The sequence below is a fragment of the Hyposmocoma kahamanoa genome, unplaced genomic scaffold (assembly GCF_003589595.1).
Source record: "Hyposmocoma kahamanoa isolate Upper Pololo Valley unplaced genomic scaffold, ASM358959v1 93, whole genome shotgun sequence".
Classification (NCBI taxonomy): Eukaryota; Metazoa; Arthropoda; class Insecta; order Lepidoptera; family Cosmopterigidae; genus Hyposmocoma; species Hyposmocoma kahamanoa.
This window is the reverse complement of record NW_020654810.1, coordinates 14,647,507-14,663,396: the sequence shown is the minus strand read 5'-3', so window position 1 is coordinate 14,663,396 and position 15,890 is coordinate 14,647,507. Positions and strand designations below refer to the sequence as shown.

General features: G+C 39.0%; 1 protein-coding gene across 5 annotated transcripts in view; it reads right to left on the bottom strand.

Moving 5' to 3' along the window:
* LOC113237194 (carbohydrate-responsive element-binding protein) overlaps positions 1-15,890 on the bottom strand; it is a 34,597-nt gene that overhangs the window by 11,630 nt on the left and 7,077 nt on the right. For 4 of the 5 annotated variants that reach the window (XR_003311019.1, XM_026473529.1, XM_026473530.1 and 1 more), the window contains exons 7-14: positions 15,513-15,692; positions 15,034-15,306; positions 13,554-13,726; positions 12,402-12,590; positions 8,989-9,192; positions 8,608-8,785; positions 1,448-1,569; positions 338-502 (exon numbers count right to left, since the gene is read on the bottom strand). Coding sequence is in view for 4 of the 5 variants with exons in the window: in XM_026473529.1 (XP_026329314.1) it covers positions 338-502; positions 1,448-1,569; positions 8,608-8,785; positions 8,989-9,192; positions 12,402-12,590; positions 13,554-13,726; positions 15,034-15,306; positions 15,513-15,692 (1,484 nt within the window). In the remaining variant the exon portion in view is untranslated. The remainder of the gene's footprint in view (positions 1-337; positions 503-1,447; positions 1,570-8,607; positions 8,786-8,988; positions 9,193-12,401; positions 12,591-13,553; positions 13,727-15,033; positions 15,307-15,512; positions 15,693-15,890) is intronic. The other variant, XM_026473531.1, reaches the window with a different exon arrangement.

The following is a 15,890-nucleotide window of genomic DNA, read 5'->3' as shown; positions in this document are numbered from 1 at the left end:
GTGCGTGCGTGCGTGCGTGCGTGCGTGCGTGCGTGCGTGCGTGCGTGCGCGTGTGCGTGTGTGTTTGGATACTATTGTCATGTACAATGTTTATTAACGAATTTTTTTATTAATGACAAAAGCATCGAAATATAAAATAATTGTGTACTTTAACATAATTTAATTTAATATTAGGAATCAATATTCCTTTAAATTACTTTCATTATTTTGTTTTCTACAATTAAAAACAAAATTTATGAAGGTTACATCACACTGCGCTGATAGCCTCATATAGTCATATGAAGTGCCACCATAACTAATTACTTAGTTGGACGAACCCTGGCTAGAAAAAGAGTACCTTGGCGGCAGGGTTTGCGTTGAGATGCGGAATGAGCGCCTGCAGCGTGTCGAAGCCGGTCTTGATGTTGCAGCGGCGCTTTTGCTCGGCGTGAAGGTGCGCGCGCCGCGGCTCACGCGGACTGCTAGCGCCGCCGGAAGCCGGGGACCCAGGCGGAGACAGGGACTACAAAGTTACATTTTCAATGCTATGTACATTGGACAAATTAATGGAAAACGCAGACCAAATTATGTGCGTACAAGTAAAAAATAAAGTTTTTGCCCTAGCAATGTGTTTTAACTTATCGTGCTCGGGCGTTAATTTAGTCGCGTTTTTCTGCTAGATTTGTCCCTAGCCTTCATGTTCTACAATTTGTTAGGAAATCCGATTCAATGTATCATAAAATAAATCTGAAAAGCTTCCAGAACAATTAACTATACTATATTTTTTCCAAGACGGAATAAAATGACGATTGCAGGTATTCGTAAAATTTTAAATGACTATGTAGTTCATGGCGACAGTTTTATCGATAATGAAAGGAGAAACCATTTTGCATAAACGCATGAAAAGTGAATGTCAACGCGTTGTAACGATTAATCATTGCATTATCACCATCTTTTGTCATATTTTGATAGTTGGCCTATTAATATCGAAATCAATTCGAATACTACAGAGCACGCCAAGCGTAACACTTTAGATTTAAATTCAACTCTATGCTGCAAGCGATAAGAAGGATCCAAAGTAATAAGTGCACGCTTGATGTCTTCATGACTTACAGAGGCACGATCTTAATCTTCCAAGTTAACGTTTATTTCTATTATACAGTTTTTCACATTTTATGTATCTTAATTTACAGTGAAATAAAATAAGTTCGACTTTTCATTACGTGAACGTAACCAATATCCAGTCGATAATCGACCTAATGTTTATTGATTGAAATCCCATGTTGCTTGTAAGCTGGCAACCCCATTGTATATTGCACTGTGACTTTGTTCCGTCTTGAAAACAAGTACTATAGTTTATTAACCAATTTCTTGATTGTCATAATGTATAGTTTTGATATTGTATCCGTTCACTGTTTTAATTCGAAACTAAAATAGATAAAACCAATGTAATTTGAAATTGACGGACCTGATGTGGAGACATGACGTCGCTGCCGATGGGCGAAGGCTGCCCTCTTCGGATTGGGGACTTAGTGGGGTCGCTCGAGCCCACCATATCCTCGTTGCTGCTTAACTTGTACAGGCTTTGTGCTAGACGTCAGTGAAAACGTCAATTTACTAATTTTTTCAAATCACAATATTTATTTCTTTATGATATGCAGGTCATAAAGTTGATGCAAAAATGCATTTTGAATCTCTATGATCGCCTTGCGGTACACAAAGTTTACATAATTCTTACGTCATTTTCATGCAATAATTGGTAATTACACTATAATCATGCAGTCCAATTAATCTCAACCTGATACCAATAAGTCAAGAGGACTGCTAATCTCCATACTACAGATCGTAACTCTGAAAAAGGTCAAAATTACGTCTGACATGATACAAGACGTTATTTTGACCTAAGTTATATCTAGACAAAGCTGATGTATTCATCCTGGAAGTAGTTTATATTATGTAAATGGATATCAATAATTCAATACTCTTTAATACGAAATATAAGAAGTTACTTTTTTTCCTTGTAATATTAATCTTATTTTCTCTTTACTCATTTAGGGGCTATGATCATCGTTGAATTGATCAACAGCAGCCCCATTAAAAAACAATACCTCAAAAAAAAACACACAAAATCCAGACAGATTGTTGGCGCTCTGCGTCTTAGTGTGCTCACACGCATAGCAGCAGCGTCACGGAACCTAGCAGGCGAGCGCGCTCCTCGCGACCGCCATTCCACCATTCAACGCGCTCCCTAAAGCACGTACAATTTTCTGTTCAATTTTACCTAATTATAACGTTTTCTATTATTCACAATATAAGTTTTGTAAGCCGTTGTTGGCTCGTCTACATTATTGAACCTTTGTCATCATTTGCGAGCCGGATCCGCCTGTTTGAAGAAACGAAATTGAAAAAACAAAGAACATAGCGGTGAGGTCATTTCTGCAACAAAGACGTGGACAGTGCCTCAGATTACAAAACATAGGCAGATGGAGCATACGCAACAAACGATGTGAAGCCGCAATAAATGAATTTATTGTGTGAGTGACAACTAGGAGGGGCGCTGTAGCAACATGCGCATTTGTGTACGTGTAAGTTTGCTAGATGCAGCGAAAAAATACCCGCATTTTTAAAATTTAAGTATCGTTCCATTAGTTTATTTTCACTGCCTATTCTGAGTATTTTTCTTCATTTAGTTTAATATACCTATTATTTTTATTGCTTTATCTAGTTTTAAATTATACCTATAGCATTCATATTGAAAGTGATAATTTAATTTCAAAAAGGGATCAAAACATTAAAGAAGTCGAGAGTATCCATCAAATCAAAACTTACAATATTTAAATCCTATTTAGATACACTTTTACCTAGTAAAGAATTAAATGCTTACAAATTTTCGAGTTGAACATCCGATTTACCAAAATACAAGACACGTACAACGATTTCGATTCAACTCAAACTGAAATAGAAAATTTAACTGAAACTTCAGGTGACAAATTTCGAGAACACGAAATTTTCGAGAATAGCTTTTTCAACGCCGTAGCTGCTGCGCAGGAGCTTCTCAGCAGATACATGGCCGGGGCTGAACCCGCCTCTGCGGGTCTGGACAACGACTCGGTGGCGGGCTCTAGTGTTGGTACCTACTGTACATTCAAGTGAGCCAAATATTAAACTACCTACTATATATTTACCGGTCTTTTCTGATCGCGATCAGGATTGATCAGAATACCATGATACATTCGAGTTACTCATACATACGAACACGTCAATACCTAAAATCCATAAATTCCATTATTTGCGCTAGCTCTTTAAAGGAAAGCGCATCACTAATTATCAAGTCTTTGGAATTCTCAACAGAGAATTATGACGTTGCATAGGACCTACTATGTGATAGGTACAATAATAATAGGATTTTAGTCAACAATCACGTACAAGCATTATTCAACGTACCATCAGTAGTTCAGGAAACTTCAAAGGCCTTACGAAACACAACAGACATAATAAACAAAAACTTAAGAGCCTTAAAAACATTCTATCTACCAACAAAACATTGATTGACAGCCTCATAAATCATATGGTTACAAGTAAGCTGGACTCAGCTACGAACGCAACAATATCAAAAACATTCCAAGTTTAGAGGAGTTTAATTCCTTTTTAAAGAACCGTGACGATTTTACGTTTTTAAAGACTTACTTGAAACCATGGAAGAGGCACAATGTAAACCACGCAGACACAGTGGTATCATTCACGTTCGTCAAAAAGCATTGATAGCCAATTATACACAAAATCAAACTTCTTGCAAATATCTTGTTTGCAAAAATAATCATTCTATTTATCACTGTATGAAATTGAAATGTATGCCTATCGAAATACGCGTCGAGACAGTAAAACAATTAAACCTGTGTATTAATTGTTTGCATGCAGGACACAACGAACGACGTTGTAAACTGAGTTCATACAGATTCTGTTCTCAACGTCACAATAGCATGTTACACAATGGTGAAAAATCAAATCAAACGCCCAACACGTCAAATTCTCCACCTAGACCACAATGGTGCGGGAGCAGACCAAATTACGAACACGACAAAATGGTCAGCCAGTGCGTCAGGAAAGCGTCCTCCACACATTACAGTCATGAAGTACTTTCTACCGCTATAGTCAATATTAAAGATTACACTGGCCGTACTCATGCAGCTCGCGTTCTGTTAGACAGCGGAAGCACTTCTAGTTTTATCACAGAAAAAAAACAAACTCAATTAGGAATACCCAGTTGTTCTACTTCTTCACGCTTCACATCATTTCACAAAATTATTAGTATAACACTATCACAAAATTATGTTATACGCTGGACCACAGCTACAGCTATCGACCTTGCGTCATAAGTTTTTGATTGTTAATGGCCGTAACCTTGTTAGGAGGGTTACACATAATTGCATAACATGTCTTAGATTGCCTGGTAAAACTTATTAACCCATTATGGGTAATCTTTCAGAGCAAAGGTTGCATGTAGATTATCCATTCTCAAACACAGATGTCGACTATGCAGGTCTAGTCCTGATTGCGAACATAATGGGTCGCGGCTGCCAGTTAAAGAAATCATACATAGCCGTGTTTGTTTGCTTGGCGGTAAGGGCGGTGCACATAGAACTTATAGCCAATTTGACGTCACAAGGCTTTATTGCCGCTTTAAATCGATTTATTGCCCGCAGAAGCAAGTCAGCTACCGTATATTCAGATAATGGAATGAATTTTGTAGGAGCATGTAATGAACTATCAAACTTTGTAAAAACAACATGTAACGATATAATTTTTTGTTCTTGTTCAGCTAACAATGAAATCAATTTCAAATTTTGTCCAGCGCATAGTGTACATTTTAACGGGTTAGCAGAGAGAGTCAGTGAAACCCATAAAACGCCATTTAAAACGAGTCTTAGCATGGCGTATTTGGATGGTATGAAGAAATGAACACTGTGCTGGTACAAATAGAATCTATCCTCAATTCTAGGCCTCTCACCCCACTTTCATCTGACCCATCAGCTTTAGTCCCTCTTACTCCTGCGTATTTTTTTATTGGACAAACACTCACTATGTTACCCTCTACCCAGGTTGATGAAGCTCAGATCAACACGCTCTCCAGATATATGAGAACACAGGTCTGAAAAGCGCACTTTTGGAATCGTGACTAATGAATCGTTACTATAAAGAATACGTTTCAAAATTGCAAACTCGCAGGAAATAGCGCACTGACGGAGTCGACAACGTCACAAGTGACAACGACAAAGTGGACCGCCTGCCTCCCAACAGATGGCTACATGGTCGGATCAGCGCAGTTCATCCCGGCAGCGATGGCGTCAACCGGATGGCCGACGTCCTAATTACTTCATGGGAACCTGAGAAGGGCGTACAAGAGGCTCTGCCCACTACCGAAGGTGTTAAACGAGGATGGTCCTGTTCCAAGAGGATCAGCTTGTTCGCGCTCTGCGTCTTGGTGTGCTCACACGCATAGCGCCAAGCGTAACGGAACCTACCAGGCGACAGCGCTCCTCGCGGCCGCCGTTCCGCCATTCAACGCGCCCTAAAGCACGTATAATTTTCTGGTCAGTTGTACCTAATTGTAACGTTGTCTATTATTCACAATATTCGTAAGCCGTTGTCTCGTCTACGTTATTGAACCTTCATCAACACAGATCATGAGCTACAAATATTTTCTGAACTTTGACAAGTATGAGTGTCAATAGACGGCATTGTGTGTTACACTAATATATTAACGCTTCTTAATACGAGTAGATGGCGCTAATCCTACACAAAAGTAACTTTTTGGTATTTGTCGCGATATCTGGTATACCAATAAGTACTAAATACTCGTCTACACTTTCTCGTACCACGATTAGCAGCTCTCTTGAGTTATTGGCCCATACTAATACTAATAAAACATAATATCAATAAGTATAACAATAAAATATTGAATAAGTTTACATACTATTACTTCCGCAATAATTTTTTTTTGCAAACGAACATGAACAGTTTCTTACTATCCAACTATTTATTTATAATTTACGGTACGTTAAATTGTATTTATTGCCCTTCAGGGTAAGATCGAGCATTTGTTTTAAAACCGTCTTGTACCACATCAATTAAAAAAAAAATAGAATATATGAAATAACTAAAAATAAAGAAATCTTTTGCAATAAAAAGACATTTGACAAGTATCAGAAATTAAAAGCTTTTCATTATTAATTTAAAAATAATATTAAACTGATAGCGATAACAACGATGAATTGACAAGCGAAATTCTATATATTGACTAAAAAATAGTCAACCGTGACCATGGGACCTGTAAAGGGCCCGAAACGTCGGTTTGTTTGAGAAAACAAATATACGCGATTTAATTCCGGAAAAATAGTTTCATTTCCTAAGCGAAATTAGTTAAAAAATAAAATATTATAGGCATTTCAGAGTAAGAAACAAACAATTATATCGGTTTGTGCCGTCATGCGTCTATGGTGCGGTACAAGCTACATACTATTACTTCCGCAATAATTTTTTTTTGCAAACGAACATGAACAGTTTCTTACTATCCAACTGTTTATTTATAATTTACGGTACGTTAAATTGTATTTATTGCCCTTCAGGGTAAGATCGAGCATTTGTTTTAAAACCGTCTTGTACCACATAACGCAATAAACTTTTTTTTATAACACCAAGTGACGAGACTAACAAGTCGTGCGCCTGGTGGTAAGGGACATGCCTGTGAACAGTTGCAGTGCCACTCAGAGCTTTAAATCGTAAAGATCTTAGGGGCACTGCCACTGCACCCGTCACCCTGATACATAAATTGACAAGTCCCCATGTGCCTGTAATTTCACCAGCACCCTTACCTTTCCAAACCGGATTCCAGTAATGCTCACATTACTGCTTGGCGGCAGAAATAGGTAAGGTGGCTGTACTTCTCTGGACAAACTCTTCCACCAGAAGCTATACTGCCACTAACGATATGACATCTGACAATAGCGGACTTTACACAGACACTCTGCCCCTTCGGTACAATCGATCTACTTTCCCGATCGGTCCACTTTCACTATTCGTCTACTTTCCCGATCGGTCCACTTGTTTTTCCCGATTCATCTATTTCCCATTTCGTCTACTTTGCTGTTTGGTCTACTTTACCATTTGAGCAGTAGACGAAACGGGAAAGTATTCCCATTTCGTCTACTTTCCAGATCGGTCTACTTTTCCGATCGGTCCACTTGCCCAAATGGTCCACCTAAGCATATAAATTATATAACCACATAAGCATGTAAATTAATAAAATTTTACAAAAAATAATCCGTTTTACAAATTTTCAAAGGCAGTTTGTAATTACGTAATTGCAGATTGTCATGGAGTACATTTTTCAATATTTTTAATAGATGGCCGCTTTACGTTAATCATGATTTGAAAAATCAAAATCAAATGAACAGTTTTTAACCGACTTCAAAAAAGGAGGAGGCACTCAATTCGACAAAATTTTTTTTTATATATTACGCGATAACTCTGGTTATTTGTGAACCGATTTTAATGATTCTTTTTTGTTGGAAAGAGTTTGCCTCAGTAGTGATCCCATTTCAATTTGAAGTAAATATTCCACATCTAAGGGTGGCAAACTAGGGAGTCAATCCGGTTTCGCGCACTTTCTGGTAACCGATTTCAATAAAACTTGGCAAATAGACATAATTCCACAAACTTCTGAGGTCGGTTTTTTTTAGTACTCTGTACTGAGGTTATCTGAGTAGAAGCATCATTAAAGTAGATCTATCGGGAAAGTAGACTGAGCGGGCATGTAGACCAAATGGAAAAGTAAACCAAACAGGAAAATAGACCAAATTGGTTGTCACTAGCGACAGTGTAAATTACTTCACAATTTTGTATGGCAATTTATATAGCACCCTTAGCGGTCGCAAGAAGAATATTTGTATACGTTGTTTTGTATACAAATATTGTTAGTAGCAGTAGATTATTAAATATATGTATATAGTGAAGACTTTTCCATTGGGGGCGGGTAGATTTTGACATTTCATACCGACCATATTGTTGAGGCTGCTTTTGTCAAATCTGTTGTTTATATTTCAGTCACTAAAGACATCCTCATCATGGCAAGTTACAGTGTCGAGCGTCACATGCAAATGATAAAAATTTATTACCAACATGGGTGTACTATTGTGGCAACGATGCGACCAGTCAACTTACGTCTCAGGGTGTCGGGCGAAGTGGCAGTGCCTCTCAGACCTTGGCGATTTAAGGCTCTGAGTGGTACTGCAACTGTTATGGACAGACGTGGTGTTTGCCATCAGGCGCACGAAATGTTCGTCTCGTCACTTAGTATTTATATATTGGTACATGTAAAAACGAAGTTCAGTTAATCTTGAGAGTATCCATGTGAGTTAATTGGCACAATAAAATCTTGAAATGTATATTTGTCAAACAAAGTACCAGTTATATCGCTTGGCAAGCTGGTTGGTAACAATTTTCATAGTAACTATATCATTATAGTCGATAAGAAAGATCTTTCATCTAAATAATCTCACGCTCATTTAGACAAAGATAGAAATGAAGAAGTTTGTATATCTGCAGCGAGATAAAAAGTAGGATACTAACAATGTTGCGAGGACAGAAGCTGTGCTAGCATGACACTGGCCTGCGGTAGTGTGGGCTCGGAGGCGACGGTATTGAGCGGTGGCGGGCGGCGCGGCGAGGCACTCGCAGGCTCGCCCAGTGTGCTGCCCGACGATGAACGGGAGCGCACGCGCATTGCGCCTGGGGCTGTGTCACGGGCCTATTACAATTGAATCTTTATGACGATTTGAACGTTCGAAATTCCTAAACTTCATAGTATCACTAAAGTTTGTTTAGTAATCATGTTACTTACATAATCTTAATATCTGAGATGGCCTCGGGAAACCAGCTCTGAGCTTGATATTAATTTCTAGGGGCTGACGGTAGGGACATTTTAGAATTTAAATTGTGAAGTTGTTATACCCTGGCAGTAAGCCTCTGGGCTACATCGTGCTGCGTAGGCGCAGGTGCGGCCTGTGTAGAGGGCGCCGGCTGCGAGGGCGCTGGTGCGCTCACCGACCAATCAGGGTTGAGCTGTGCGCCCAGCGGCAGACTGATTGACCGGAACTGCTCCTTACCGCTTCCACGAACCGTCGACACACCTCCGCTCACATTCGTCACCTGCACCTAAACATGTTACACACGTAGTAACATCACGATAGATATTAACAAATGAAACATTTTTGATAAAATATGTATTTGATGTTTTCAGTATGTGTATTTCAAGAAAATCGAGTTTGAACATCGCAGCCAATGTAATAGGGGTTAAAGTATGAAATTGCCGATTTGTACTGAAAATCTAAATTGTTTATTTTTTAAATTTTTAACAAATTTATTTAATCAAAATAGTTGCCATTATTATCTATACATTGCTGCCATCTAATGGGAAGGTTATTAATGCCTTTGCGATAGAACTCCGACGATCTAGACTGCACAAACTGTGTGAAAGCATTTTGTACTGCCTCCTGGGAAGAAAACTTCTTGTCACGTAGATAATTGTCCAAATCACGAAAAAAATGGTAGTCCGTTGGAGCAAGGTCTGGTGAATACGGAGGATGACGAATGGTTTCTAACTGCAGTTCCTGAAGGGTCAAAATGGTTTCTCGTGCTGTGTGAGGTCTCGCGTTGTCGTGGAGCAATAATGGTGAAGATCGATACATGAGTCGGGGCTGTTTTACTGCTAGTTTTGTCAACATGGTTCGGAGTTCGGCACAATAGACATCTGCCGTTATTGCTTGACCAGATCGGAGAAAACTATAGTGAATAACACCATGCTGAGACCACCAAACAGTTACCATTACCTTTTTATTGGTAAGTTTTGCTTTAGGACACTGTTGTGGCATTTGACCTGGGGTCAGCCATTGCATTTTTCTTTTCCGGTTATCATAAAGAATCCACTTTTCATCACATGTTACAATTCGATCCAATATTCCTTCATTTCTGTACCGGTTCAACAAGGCAACACAAGTTTCAACACGCGTTTCTTTCTGCAGATCAGTCAAATCATGAGCCACCCATTTTTCGTATTTTTTTATTTTATTGATTTGACGCAAGTGAGTCAATATTGTGGGTAAGGTAACGTTAAACCATGCCGCTAATTCCTGGGTAGTTTGACTAGGATCGGCTTCCACTATCTCTCTTAATTCATCGTTATTCACCTGTGTGGGCGGTCTTCCTCGTGGCTCGTTCTTTAAGTCGAAATTTCCATCACGAAAGCGTTTAAACCAAAATCGCACGGTGCGTTCATTAGTAGACCCCTCTCCAAACGCAGCATTGATATTGCGGGCTGTTTCTGCCGCGTTAGTTCCGCGTCGGAGCTCGTATTCAAAAATCACTCGAATTTTCGCAGTATCCATCTTTCTTGTCTAAATTGAATAACAAAAACAATTGAAAGTCGATATTCAAATTTAAAAAAAAAAAAATCACAGAAACCATTTGAAAAAAGTTTCATTCGAAAACCTCAAACCATGAAGATTCTATGAAAATTCAAAGAACCTATTGCAATGAAACGGCAATTTCATACTTTAACCCCTAATACAATGTACGGATAACGGCACATCAGACTACACAGTTTTGTTCGAAAATCGCCTCCAGTGCAACGGAACAAGATACGTCAATGTGTAGCTTGATGTGCTGGCGTGTGTACATACATACGTGTGTAATAAAAATATTTAAAAAAACCACGTGTTTTTGTTTAATAAACCAGATACTACATAAATGACACAAACAATTTTTTTCTTCATCCTGTAATGTTGTCAAAATTAAGATAGTACCAATTACCGAGTACCGATTGCCAGTTCACGGTCGATATGCGGTAGCTTAATTAGATAATTAATTTTTCACTACAATACATTGACAAAAATCGTAATATTAAAGTCATAGGTATGTCTATATGTATAAATAAGGTCTTGGAAAGTCTAAACCTATCTGATAAAAATGTGTGTAATCAAATATATCATGCGCGGTCACCGTGGGCGTTGGCAAACTTTGCCTCCGAATTTGCGCCCGTCACGACCACGCGCAGCCTCCATGGACACACCTGCCGCTATAATATCTATGATAAACAAATCCCCGTGTGTAATCTTTATTATTGACACTAAGTACTAATTCTGACTCGGTATTTATATCTGTATGTAAGCAAAGACAGATATGCTACGATTGTGAAAGAAAATCTAAAATACCTATAAATAAACGTATGATTGAAAACTAATATTAGCACAGATTATCCGATGTGACACATCATTGCGTAACTTTATTGAAGAATATTTAATTTCATAGAAATGTAAAATAAAACGCAAAAAACAATTTTAGATTTTAAGCCAAAAATCGTGCCTTGAAAACGCAGCAAGTGTAATGGTGACAAAAAATAGCGGGTTTTTGTAGTTACAGTTATTTACCCGAATTATTTTTTAAGTATATTACGTTTTGAGTTTCTTAATTATTTCTGACCTTCTTAAGCTGATGGATCTATAATCAATGCTCTATAAATAAATCATAGAAAAATTTGTGTTACTTGACGTCATTACTAGTTGTTTAATAATAATAATACTCGTCGAAACACGCCATACTGCATTTACTTGACTTAGGTCTGTAAATGCGGTCCAAACCAGCTAACAAGCTGAGAAGACTAAAGATAATAATAATAATAATAACATAGACACTCAACATAGCCCCACACAAGGGAAACTCTCCATGGACACACACATCGACAACCACAAATTACAGTCAAACTCACGAGAGAAATAAATGTAGGCCATACAAATATTTCTCCCGGCCCGGGAATCGAACCTGGGACCTCTACGTGGCATGTCAACCGTTCGGCCAACGAGGCAGTTAGTTAGTAGTCGTTTGCGTCATGGCACAACATCAGACATAATATAGGCTTGTGGCGTGATACCATATGAGCTAGCCCGTGTCAACTTATTTTACCTTCGTGCTCACGTACAAAATATTACAATGAAATTATAGGTTTATAAGAGAATACAGAATAATTAACCGTAATAGAAAATTTGAGACTTCTGTCTATATGTCTAACGCATTTATAGCCCATCGCACGTACTTTTTAATTTTTTTTTTATAGTAAATGTCTGGTGGTAAGCGACACGCCTGACCCTAACAATTGCAGAGCCACTAAGAACTTTAATCACAAAAATCTAAGGGGCACTGCCACTGCGACACCCGGAGACATAAGTTGACAAGTCCTATGTGCCTGTAATTTCACCAGCACCCTTACCCTTCAAAACCGGAACACATTACTGTTTGACGGCAGAAATAGCAGTGGCAGGTGGCAGTAATTCCCTGGAAGAACTCTTTCACACGAAGCTCTAAACTCTTACTTGTTGTGATGGTACGGGTGCAAGTGATGAGGGTATCTTGAAAGAGCGCGCATTTATAGTCGTTGATTTGGGCTTGTACTCGGCCGGTGCCGGCGCTAAGTACTGTATCTGCGAAGATACAGGTCGCGCATTGTGTTCGTACCCTGCCGGAACTTGTGACGACCCGCTTTGCATTTGCTGCGCATAACCCTGTAGCACACAGAATAAAAACGAGTCAACGCACAATGTGTTTTAAACGGATGAGGGCACGGTCCCATTATGTCGTAACGTTTTATTTATCATTGGACGACTGTCGCGTCTAGCCTGTTTCCCATATCACGACTATCTGTCGTGACTGTGTCGTGGACGTTTATTTTATCTTTGAACGACTGTCGTGTCTGCTGTTCCCACTAGATAGTGACGATCATTTGTCGGTTCACTGCAACCGCCGTGTCGTTTGCAGGACAGAATCGTTTAAAGCTGCGATTATGTATCGTCATATTTTTATTGCGCCGTTTTATATATCGTTCTGACGACTGTCGTTTGTCACGATATTCTGTCGTCGTAACGTCAAAAAAGTCGTGAACGACAATTAGTCTTGTTGTTCTAAGTGTGAACAACTTCATTTAAATATACAAGGCAAGACACTTTAAACTGCACGACTATTTGTCGTCAGGACATAATGGGAACGCGCCCTGAAATAGAACGTTTCTTTGTATTTATTCTTTAAAAACAATTTTTTAATTTAATCACACACTTTTGTTACTCCCCATGCAAACTTTGATCTTTAGTTCTATGGATGTGTTTGGGAATGGAAACTTTTTTGTGCGATTTCATACTACGAAATAAAACAAATTAAATTTAGTGGCATAAATTGATAACCCTAGTCAAACCCCTATTCTTACATACTTGATTATAACTATAATAATAACACTCATAGCCCCGCACTAGGGAAACCCTGTTCACAGGTGCCATGGACGTACACATCGACAGCTACAAATTACACCCAAACTCACGTGAGAAATAAATGCAGGCCACACAAATATTTCTCCCGGCCCGGCAATCGAACCCGGGACTTCCATGTGGTAGACCAGCATGGTCACCGTTCGGCCACAGAGGCAGTTAACTATAACATATATCGATGACGAGGAAGTTAAAAATAAATAAGCCCACCTGATAATGTGTATTAGGCAGTTGATTCGAGTAGTGCGCTACTCTTGACTTGGGCTTATCGCGATTGTACACGTTGCGGCCATGGATGACGATGGCGGAAGCGTACTTCGCATTGTGCACAGGAGCCTGCAGCAGCGAGACCGTCTCTGGCGCCGTTTGCGACGGTGGTATGCCTGATAAAGATAGTGTTTTGTAACACTTACAAACCACCGTCAATCATATATACCAAATATTCAGACCCAAGCAAAAACGCCCTCAGTTTTGTACGAAAATCATATTTTTTTAGATTGGTCATTACAATACATAGCGCTAAATTGGAATGCAATATTTTCATTACAATGATCATAGGAATAATATTGTTCAGGCCTGAATACCTAAATAGTAGCAATAGAGCTCATTGTGAAAAAGTTCGTCCAGGGAAGTATTGCCATCTTACCTATTTCTGCCGCCAAGCAGTAATGTGAGCATTATTGCTTCCGGTTTTCTAGGGTAGGGATGCTGGTGAAATTACAGGCACATGGGACTTGTCAACTTATATCTCAGGGTGACGGGCGCAGTGGCAGTGCCTCTCAGATCTTTGCGTTTAAAAACTCTGAGTGACACTGCAACTGTTATGGACAGGCATGTCGCTTACCACCAGGCCCATGACTTGTTCGTCCCGTAACTTGGTATTATATAAAAAAACCTTCACATAATATGTATATTTTAATTTATAAGGGGCCTTAGGACGTTACACCTATAAGACTTTATTCGAAAAAAGAGCATCCGTTTCCTTTCTGGTCCTGTATTATTAATAATAATAACGCACACAGTCATAGCCCCGCACTAGCGAAACCCTGTGTCGCGGGTGTTATAGACACACACACAGACAACCACAAATTACACCCAAACCCGCGAGACAAATAATGTAAGCCATACAAATATTTCTCCCGGCCCGGCAAACGAACCTGGGACCTCTACGTGGCAGTCCGGCATGGTAACCGTTCGGCCACGGAGGCAGTTAATTGTATTGTTGTTGTTAGTTGTATTGTTTAGTTGCATTAACCCTGTGCACTTCGTATCATTTTTAATATTTTATTTAATAAAACGGGATGTGTTTCAATCGCTAATGAATATGATTCGACTATCAGAGGGAGTATGTACCTATAAATATTCTTCTCGATCGCACATTTCAAGACGCAAATGAGTGAGAAGAGCGTCTCTTGCTGGATAAATACAACGATGTCTCTCGTGTTATTAGACCTAACATGGTAGATATAAAAATTACCTTAATAAAAAAATATAGCCCGAAAGCAAACGAACTATGCGTAGATAAGCTATCAAATATTGTCTGATTAACTCTTACTGTTATCAAACATATTAATCTATTGTAACACAGTTTGAGTAGACCATTCTGATGATTGAATTCCAAATTTTTTGCTTTTTCGGTAACAACAAAGAATATGTAACATGAATAAAATTTAATAATTAATGAACAAACCTGTATTGTACTTCGTATATCCCGTTTCTTGTTGCGTAGTCATTTTTGGTGATGTGACGTACTGTACACGGGACATCTTAGCGTTATACGCTGAACTTTGTACGGTATCTTGCGTCTGCTGTTCGTAAGACGTCGCCGTATACAACAGTTCTTGGTTTATCATATTTTCGGGCAAGTCAGTTTGAGCAAATAACCGACCGTTGTCATATATCCTCATTTCATTCTTTATGCCATGCTCGGACATCGGTAGCATTTGCGTGTCATCCACTGCGCCTAACAACAATTGCTTAATTTACATATCAAATCGTGTTCATTAAATTGATTGAACCTGATTAAATAAATAAAAAAACTTTTGTTAAATTTCAAGACAAATGTCTTAAAGGGAGAAAATAAACACAGTCCTCAAAGTTAGTTACTCACTTGTGATTCATGATTTTTACAGTGCACTTAATAAACATAGCAAATAAAATCACATGCACCTTGAGCCATACCATGGATGGACATCTGGCTAGTTGGCATCGTGACAGTATTCTGGTTGCCGGTCATGTAGCCCTGAGTAGAGTAAGAGTCCACGGACATGCCACTCCGGTACAGCGGGTCATCAGCGGGCAGAGTGCTCTCTTCGGGCACGGGAGGCAATCGTGGTGTCGATAGGAGCTCTAAAAATAAGACGAAATATCAATCATATACAAACAAATTTAGTTCCATGACTTTTTTTACAAAACAATAAATTTACCAAAAATATACATTTACATTTTTGTTCGACACTTTTTAGATCTCTATTTGGTAGCAAGATAGTTAGTTCAAACGTGCAAGATCCTCCCAGATGTCCCTCGCTCCTGCGTTTTACATTGCAC